Source organism: Phaethon aethereus (genome assembly GCF_964289735.1).
Source record: "Phaethon aethereus genome assembly, chromosome: 16".
Taxonomy (NCBI): domain Eukaryota; kingdom Metazoa; phylum Chordata; class Aves; order Phaethontiformes; family Phaethontidae; genus Phaethon; species Phaethon aethereus.
Window position 1 is genome coordinate 17,405,201 of NC_138592.1, and position 9,201 is coordinate 17,414,401.

Consider the following 9,201-nt stretch of genomic DNA (forward strand, 5'->3'; position numbering starts at 1 on the left):
CAGCAGACCCCCTGAGGTCACCCTACACCCCTGGAAGCCAGGGGTAAGAGAGCTGCAAAGGGCTTGAACTGGTGCCAGCCCCTGCTCCAATAGGAAGCGGGTCGCCCTCTCAAGGGGAGGAGGGTGTCAAGCTGGCACAGAGACTGCAGCCGCGAGCGGGTGTATAGGGAAGGCACAAGCAGCTGAATTATCAGCATGCACATGTGTGTGCCAGAAGCAGCACAGGAACAGGCACAGCCACCCCGAGCCCAGCCTTGCTGTGGTGCCCATGCTGCCAGTGTCCATGCAGCAGCCTTCGGGTCCATGATAGAGCAAGGCTGGCCAGGGCTGCTGCTCTAGGAGCAGCTCTGCCAAACCCCAGCCCACCTCACAGAGTTCTTGACCCAGGAACCTGGGAGACCCACCCCATCACTTCTTTTTCCCTTTGCCAAGGGGCTAACAGTGCTGCTGTCTCCCTTTTCCAATGCTGGCCAGGAGGAGGAAAGGCACAAATGCATCAGTCCTCTGCTGCTGCCAAATGCTTTCTGGCTCCCAGATACCACGATCAAATGCTAGGGGAAAGGGAAAGAAGCATGTAATGGCTGTCAGCCCAAAGGACCATGGGGTAGGTGTAGGCCTGTGCCAGGCACTGGCCCCATTTTTTCCACACCCAGCAACACTCCTTAGTCCTCTTAAGCTGCTTTGGCTGAGCATCAGGAGGTAGGGGCTGGCAGCGAGGGAGGAGCAAGTGAACCATCTACAAATGACATAGTCCATTTTTTTTTAAAAAGAAAAAAAAACAACTAAAAAACTTTTATTGAACAACAGAAGAACAAACAAAAAAGATATTTACAGTAGTTTTTTGCTCCATAAATTTCATTCCAATAATCCCTGCCCTCCCAGCTCTTTCTGGTCCATGCCCAGGGCAGCAACACAGGCACCACTGTAGCACTCCCGCCCCTGGGGGAGGAAACCACTTTGGTTTGACTGGGGCAAAATAAGGGGAGACTAAAAAGCCTCTCCTTCCCCCGGGGGGAGGAAACAGAACTGCAGGGGAGTCACAGGGGGAAGGGCTACCTAGAAATAGGGGAGGGAAGTCCTAAAATTCAGGGCTTTCCCCAGGAAGGAGGCAGAGGGCAAAGGCTGGACATAAAATGGAGCCGGGGAGGTTCACAGCCACATGATGAGCTTCCACCCGACATGGTGCCCTCTGCCCAGCCAGGTAGTGCCGGAGCTGGAACCATCCCTGAGCTGCACAGGGGCCCCCGGCCAACGCAACACAGTACTGGCAAGCCTTCCTGCAGCCCCCCGCTAGCACTCAGGAACTCCTCTCCCCTTCTCTCCGAAGAAAAGTGGTGGGGGGGGGAACACCAGTCCCTAAAATCAGTGTTTTTCCCTTCCGGACCCCATCATCCCACAGCATGCTGCTCCCCCTGAACCGCTGGCTCCAACCACTGCAGAGCACCAGATCCTGTGGACGTTATTATCTCTAGTCATGCAACTTAATAATGAGGCTAATTACCTAGGATTAGTGTTTCTCAGGATAGATAACATAGGTGCGTACGTATCGCTATTTAACTTACATTTTACAGTGGAACAGCAGCCTCTCGGTCCCGGGACCAGCGCAGCGCCCGGGCTCCCGCTCAGTGACAGCCAGGAGCCGCTCCGGGCCCAAAACCCACCAGCCGGGCAGGCTGGGGCCCCGCCGGCTCCCAGCAGACCCCGCTTGTCACTAGAGGTCACCAGCACCCAGAGCCAGGCACAGCCAGGGCCCGGGAGCCGGAGCAGAGGACGGGGCTCCAGCCCGCCGCCTCCCCAGCGCGGCTCGGCAGCACTTGGCTGAGGAGACAACTCTGCTTTCCAGGAATGACGGCCTGCAGGCTGCGAGCGTGGCGCCTGCCGAACGCCACACGCGCCCGTGCCTGCCACACACCTCTCTCTCCAAATATTTAAAAAAAAAAGAAAACAAAGAAGTTGGAATACAAAATTTCACAGTCTCAGCTTTGCATCCACCCCAGCAGCAGCCTGTCAGCATCTCGCAGGCTCTGCAACGCGCTCTCTGTTCCGGGACACAACGTGCACATATTCAGCAGGAACTCAAGAGAAACACGGGGAAGTTGCGGAAATGCTTATAGAAGAAAAAAAGAATCATATAATAAATCACAATTAAAAGGGAAAACGTTTCAACAAAAAATTGCTAAACAGCACCATAGAGATTTCTACTGGCAGCATCTGTAACACCCTAAGGCAGAAGAGGAGGGTCCCATGTTTTCCATTAAAAAAAAAAAATGCCACAGCCTTCAGGTTTTCAGTTCATCTGTTCTTTGCCCTTCCCTGGGCAAGTCAGGGCTCCTGGCCAGCACAAGGAAAGGCCCTCCGCAAACAAAAGGGGGGGGGAGAGGGGGAGGGTCTGGGGGAAATCAGAGATCTGGGAGAAAAAGCTTTTCATCCATAGTCCTTAAAACAGACACCAACTTTAAAAAAAAAAAATTCTCTCTTTCTCTCCCTGAAGAAACAGTGTTGGCTGGACCCTCATTTACAGGGGAGAGAAAAAGAAGTCAGCAGGTTTTCCAAGGGGAGCTCCGCAGTAACCGTCAGCTGCGGCGGGGAGAGGTCAGTAAAGCTGCAAATGTCTTTTCACAACAGCCAGATTGCAGCGGCCGCATCCTCCCGCGCACCCGGGGCACCATCCTCGGCGGCAAGGGCAGCAGACCGGGGGCATCTCCCCAGCGAGAGGATGGCGGGATGGGACAGTCCTTCCTCTCCCCCCTTGGCTGACGGAGGCCAGAGCCCCCCGGGAGGCAGGAGTCCGCTTCAGAGATGAGCTGGTCAGGGGGTGCAGGCAGATGGGTGACACGGGGCCGGGAGGGTCAGGCACCCCCCGAAGGAAGGGCACCCTGCGGGACCTGGCCCGGGCAGTTATTTGGAGACGGAGGCTCCCGGGTGCGCAGTCTGGGGCGAGAAGGGCAGCTGCCCGCCCTGCCGCTGCGACTCCAGCTCGGCTGCCTTCTGCAGCGCCACCTCCACCAGCAGCTGGAAGCTGCTGAAGTCGTCGCCAAAGAGCTCCGGGGGCGTGGGGGGCGGCGTGTTGAAGAGTCCGCTGGTGGGGCTGGCCGCCTCGGCCCGGGCCAGCAAGGTCACGGTGCTGCCGGTGGCACCCAGCGGCGCTTTGGGGGCAGGGTCCGGCTCCGCTCGCTGCAGGCCGGGGGGCTTCTCCCGCTCAGGGCTGCAGGCACTCACCACCGTCAGGTTGCTGCCCAGCGCCTGGGCAGGGTGGCACAGTACCTGCGGGCACACGGACATCGACAGCACCTTGGAGGCTCCCCCGGCCGTCACAGGAGGCACCACCAGTACCCTGGAGCCGGCAGCAGCCCCCCGCGGCAGGGCCACGTCACCAGCTTTGCCCCCTCGGCGGGAGATGGTGAACTGGTTGGGGTCCTTCCCATCCTTGCGCAGCATGTCGGGGAGCAGCCGCCTCCTGGCATTGATGAACCAGTTGCAGATCTGGGGGGAGAGAGGGGCACAGTGCTGTCAGCCCAAAGCCAAGCCAGCAGAAACCCCCCGGACCCAGCAAACAGCTCCTGCACACCCCAGCTACCACAGGGCTCCCCCCCAGCCCACACCACCTTCCCGTGGGGGTCCGGAGAGGCAGAGCTGCTCCTGGCAGGGGCTGCCTGGCCACCCACGGAAACCCCAACGCCGGCTGCTTCCTGCCTGGCACAGCCTGCCTGGGGCAGCCCCTTCCTCCCTGCACCCCTGTCCCAGCTGCCTGCGGTGCAACGCTCCCACTCAGCCCTGCCAGCTCTCCCTGGCGGGCACTGTGCACGGGCGCCAGCCCCCGTGGCACCCGCTCGGCGCACCAGCGCGCTGAACAAACAGAGCCTGGGCAGCTTGCGGGCCGAGCCAGAGCAAGGCTGCACAGAGGCACTGGTGCGGCAGTGGCTCTCGAGCCGAGCTGCCCACTCCCCAGAGAAGTGCACTGTCCTCCCACCACAGCCCCGAACTCCCAGCTGCATGCAGATAGAGCGGGGTGCAGCACCCTGCCAGGGCTCCTGCTGTCCCCCCAGCCAGAGGCTGTGACATTCCAGAGCCCTCTCGGAGCCCAACAGCCTCCAGCAGGTCCCTGGTCTGGGCGGGGGGGCAGCTTTCCCTGCTCCAAGCGATGCACCCCGGAGGGCAGTGTGCCCAGCCACGCTTCGCACGCCGGTGCCAATACGCTGCCACCCTGGACGGGAGCGCCGAGACTGCCTGGAGCAGCCAGACGTCAGGACATCAGCACAGATGGAAAACCCTAAAAACCATCATCTGGCAGAGCTGCAGCCCTCCAACCCCTAACAGGGTGGCAGGGATTGCGGCAGTACATCGGCACCTTCACACACCTCCTGCCAACGAGCAAGGCTGCAGCTAACTTTAAAGGCTCTTCCAAACATCTGCACACCAAAGAGGCAGAGCTCTGCAGCTACACTTCTAGAAGCCCTTCAGAAACAGAGCGGCCATGTATTCAGTCTCAGCCATGTATTGTTTCAGCATCTTTATACAAAATGCTACATTAAAATAACTGCCTTCTTCCTAGAAAACAATTAGAAGAGAATAAATCAGGGAAAAAAAAGTGACTGATCTTTCCCAAATCAACAGCTATGTAAAATATTTCCCCCAGGGAGACAGCACTTAACCACAACTTCGATCGCAGCAAGATCTCAGTTGTCCTTTTTTTGTCTTCAAGACAATATTTGGCATTTAACACCCTCAAATACACCAGTCTCACCCCCTTTTCCCTTCCAAACACACTCCCTTGCAAGCCTTAGCCAGGTCCCCTTGACATGATCTTGTGATCCCATGGCCACCAACCGCTGTAAATCCCCAACAAAAAGCCGGGCTCCCAACAAAAAGCCCAACTCTGCAGCACCGAGAAGCCCCCCAAAACCCTGCCTGTCCCCCCTCAACCACGATCCTTCCAGCATTCAACTCCCTCTGGAGAACACGGCACGGAGATGGGCACACACAGCACCAGTGACACCGCATGGCATCGCCTACTGGGGAGCTGGGACATGCCGCTTGCTTCAAAGCCCAGGCTTGGGTTTTTTTCTTTCAAAAAAACCCACAGCCATCGCTTGTCCCCACCACCAGCACGCACTGGGCGATCACTTTGGGCTCTGTCTGTCCCCACCACCGCCACGAGAGCGGCATCCCCTCAGCGGGAGGGGAAAGCCCATCCCCGCAGGAGGGCACGGGCTTGGAAACCTGCTGTTGTCTGGGAAGCCTCACCAGGAGCAGGCACCACTCTTACCTCACGACTTTCTGCAAGGGAGACGTGAGGCTTCCTGATCTCCCCAGAGACCCAGGGCTGCTGCGCTCCTGCTCCCTGGCCACTGGCCTGGGCACGCACAACTGAATAACCGGAGGCAGGTTTCGTGAGGGGTTGCAGCAGAGCCCTGCGCTCAAGAGGGTCCTGGAGGGGTCGAATCAGCACGGACGGGTCAAACCCTGCAGCCACTCCAGCCTTGCCATAGGGTGCCCCACACCTCCACCCCAATGGGCTTCTGTTCATCACATGGAGCAGCCCCCACGGCGTCGCGTTGCGTCACCTCAGACCAACAGCAATCCTGGTGACAGCCCTCAGCTGGCCCTGGGAAATGGCACCGGGCTGGGACCCCTGCCTGGGGGGTGCAGGGACAGCCTCCTCAGCAGGCACACGCTGGCTGCAGGGGGTCCCATAGGGCAGACAACCGCCAGCAAAGCCCCATCTTGACACAAGCCCATGCGCCTGCCAACACCCTCCTCGGTCCCAAAGAGCTCAGGGCACAGAGAGGCAGGCAACTGCCGGTCCCACTGCCGCCAGCCCTGGGCAAACCCCCATGCACCAGGCACGTGCAAACCCCGGTCCAGGACAAGCCCAAGCTCCCCGAGCCCCAAACCCATCGCTGCTCCCCCCACTGTTCTGATGCAAGCCCTCCCAGGACCACCAGTCTCCGCTCAGAGCAGCTGCCCAGACACAGATCTCTTGCACAGCCAGCATTTAAAGAAATACATTAAAATGAAAAAGAAAGTTTGCCTTGCCGGCCAGGAAGGAGGAAACCAGACAGCCACTGCCCACACACCGCTGTCTGGGCCGTAGCCGGGACAGCTGGCCAGGACAGCACTGAGACGCAGGGAAAGGAGCCAGAGGTGCAGAGGAAGCCCCGAGGAGAGGAGCTCAGCTACAAACCCCCTGGCCTTTGTCCGCTCGGCTGCCCAAGAGAGCTGTTTTCCACCCAGATTCACCCCCAGAACCAGAGATGAAGAGCAAAGCCCCCATTCATCTCCCACCCTGCCAAGCTGGGAGAGGTGGGGCGGCACCCTGGGCACGCAGGGGTCCCCCTGCCTGCAGGCTGCTGGCCTTCGCATGGATCAAAGGTACAGGCAGCTGCAGGCAGAGGGACCCCTGCCACCCCAACAGCAGGCAGGGCAAAAGCCAAAGCTGGAAGGAAAACCACCACTCACCCCACTGCTAGCCAGGGCTCCTGGCTGGGCACCTGGCACAGCACCGCACGGAGAACATGGGCCCACCACCAGAAGCGGGGCAGGGGGACACCTGCCCAGGAGCCCTCAGCTAGGCTGGGCTCCCCTTAATGCAACTGGTGTAACTGGGGCCAGGTGGGCCAGCCAGTACTTAGTGCTGCATTGGCCCACCTGGGGTCAAAGCCCAGCCCAGTCTGAGTGGCTTTTCTCCTCCTGGGTCAGTTACCCCCTGCCCAGCTCTGTGTGCAGGGGGTGGCCCTGGCACCTTTGCTGGGGTGTGCCCAGGGGAACAGGATAAAGCAGCACCCCCTAAACCCCCCACTTGCGGCAGCTTTTACTAATGATGGGGTATTGCTTAGTTTGTCCCCATCCAAGACACTCCATCTTCTGGCCAGCCCAAAAGCTCTGATCCAGCACTGCCATAAAACAGCCCCCTGGGGCACAGACCTCTGCCAAAAAGGGGCTGCCCACATGCAGGCGGATGTGCTTCCCTGCCGTTCCCTCCTTGCTGCCCTTCAGAGGCGAGTGGTTCCAGCGTGCCAGGTCCTCTGGGGTCTTCGGTGGGGTTCTCCCGGTCTGACCCGTCCCAAGCACTGCGGCAGAGGACGCAGTGGCGTCCCCAGCGTGTGCAGAGCTGGCTCCTACCTGCAGCACGGAGAGGCTGGTCTGCCCCGAGAGGCTGAGCTTCTCCTGCTCGGAGGGGTAGGCATTGAAGCGGTGCTCGTACAGCCAGTCCCGGAGGATCTTCACGGACTCCTTGGGGAGGTTGCCCCGTCTCTTCCTCTTGCTGGGCTGCGAGGGGTCCGGGGACGTGGCGCTGTCGTCCTCCCCGAGGTCGCTATCCGACATGGTGGAGCTGCCCGCAGAGCGCTCCTGGTTAAAGCCTGGCAGGGTGGAAACCAAAGAGCAGGGGTCAGGCGGTGTCCGACCAGGGGAGCGGGGGGGCGGCCACGGGACCCCCCCACCGCCTCCCGGGGGGGGTGGCCCACCCCCTCCTCGCTCGGCGGGGGGAGGGGATAATCCCGAGGCTGAGCCCCCCGGGGCAGGAGACGCTGCAGGCACCGGCGGAGCCGACAGCCCACGCCGCGGCACCGGCCCACGCCGCGGCACGTCGGTTTGCCTGAACAGAGCCCCGGGGGTCTGCGGGGCGGCGCGCGCAAGCGGGGTTCAGGGGGAGCCCCGCGCGGCGGGCAAAACCAGCACCAAGCGGGTTTTTTGGGGAGGAGGGGGGATTAACAATAATTTTTTAAAAAGTCTCAGCCAGAGAAGAAGGCCGAGGTGGACAAGCCGGAGCTGCTCCGGAGAGACGGGACCACGCGGGGTCATTGTGCGGGGGGCGGCGGGGGCGACGGCCCCGCGCTGCTGTCACGGGCCGGGACCGGCTCGGCCGCGCGGGCCGGACCGGGCCCCGCCGCCCCCGCCGCAACAGGTAGCACGGCGCCCGGCCCCCGCCCGCCGCGCACACAAAGCCGGGGGAGCGGCGGCCCCGGCCCGCCCCGCCGGGCGCCGGAGAGAGAAGGCGGCCGGAGCCGCGCCCGCCGCCCCGCGCCCGCGCCCCGTGCGGCGGCAGCCGGCCCCGCGGCCCAGCCGAGTTCGGGAGGGGGCGGAAAAGGGACAAAACCCACGCGAGCGCGCCCGCCCGCGACTCCCACAAACTTTTCGCGCCGGGGGCGGCTCCCGGCCCGCACAAAGGCGGCGGGGCCGCGCTCCGCTCCGCGCCGCCCCGCGCTCCCGGCCCGGCCCGGCCCGCCGCGCCCGCAGCCCGGCGGGACTCCATGTTTGCCGCCGCCCCGGCCGCGCTCTTACCCCCGGGCCGCCGCCGCCGCCGCCTCGGCCCCTGCATGGGCCGCGCCGGGGTCGCGCCGCTGGCGCGGGGGTGCGGCGGGACCCTCCCGCGGCGGCGGGGCGGGCGGCCGAGGCGCAGCGAAAAGTTTGGGGCGGGCGGCGGTGACAGATGCCGAGACAGAGTTCCCTTTGTTCCCGAGGAGGCAGGAACTCGGCCGGGCCCCCCGCCCCCGGCCCCGGCCCGCCCGCCCCCGGCTGTCACCGCCGCGGCACCGGGCAGCGGGCACCCGAGCCCCCGCCCCGCCGAGCCCCGGGCCGGTGCCTGGCGGCGGCGGGGATGGGGTTCTGCCCCGCTCCCGGACACGGTGCCCGGCGGGAGGGAGCCCCCGCACCCGCCTGGCCCCGCGGGCTGCAGAAATGCCGCGGTGAATCCCCTGCGCGGAGCTGCACCCCGGCAGCTGTGCAGGGATACCCGTACGGGGGTACCCACCAGGGATACCCATGCAGGGACACCCACGCAGGGGCACCCACGCAGGGACACCCCCACAAGGCACTGCACAAGCTCCTTCCCCCCAGCCATGCTAAGGCTGAATTCTGCGACTGTGCACCGAGGGGCTACTGGTGGCTGTGGGCAGGGAACAGTCAGGCACTGGTTGCAGGGCCAGGCCTGGGGACAGGAGCTGCCGGGGTGGGTGTGGGTGACGGCCCCAGGGACCTCAGACCACCCTGGGGTACCACCAGTGCCTCGTTTGGTGGCTTTTTGACTTACTAAAGGGGAAATGAGAAGCTCAGCACATGACCGCTCCCATGAAAGTGGAAGGCGTTTCAAAGCAAGGGTGGTGATGGAGGAGGCACCAGATGGGACCTCTGCATGTGTCCATTGCCAACGGGATGGGGAGGTCTTTGGAGGCCTCACTGGGCTGCCACGGCTCTCCTGCA

At 62.8% G+C, this 9,201-nt stretch overlaps 1 protein-coding gene across 1 annotated transcript; it reads right to left on the reverse strand.

The window, feature by feature from the left end:
* Nucleotides 1-1,496: 1,496 nt before the first annotated feature.
* TGIF2 (TGFB induced factor homeobox 2) lies at nucleotides 1,497-8,320 on the reverse strand (the record flags this gene model as incomplete). The annotated part of the gene is made up of 3 exons (XM_082007375.1): nucleotides 1,497-3,483; nucleotides 7,123-7,361; nucleotides 8,284-8,320. The coding sequence occupies 3 exons, from the start codon at nucleotides 8,318-8,320 to the stop codon at nucleotides 2,899-2,901; spliced, it is 861 nt and encodes a 286-aa protein (XP_081863501.1). The 3' UTR covers nucleotides 1,497-2,898.
* Between the last annotated feature and the right edge of the window lie 881 nt (nucleotides 8,321-9,201).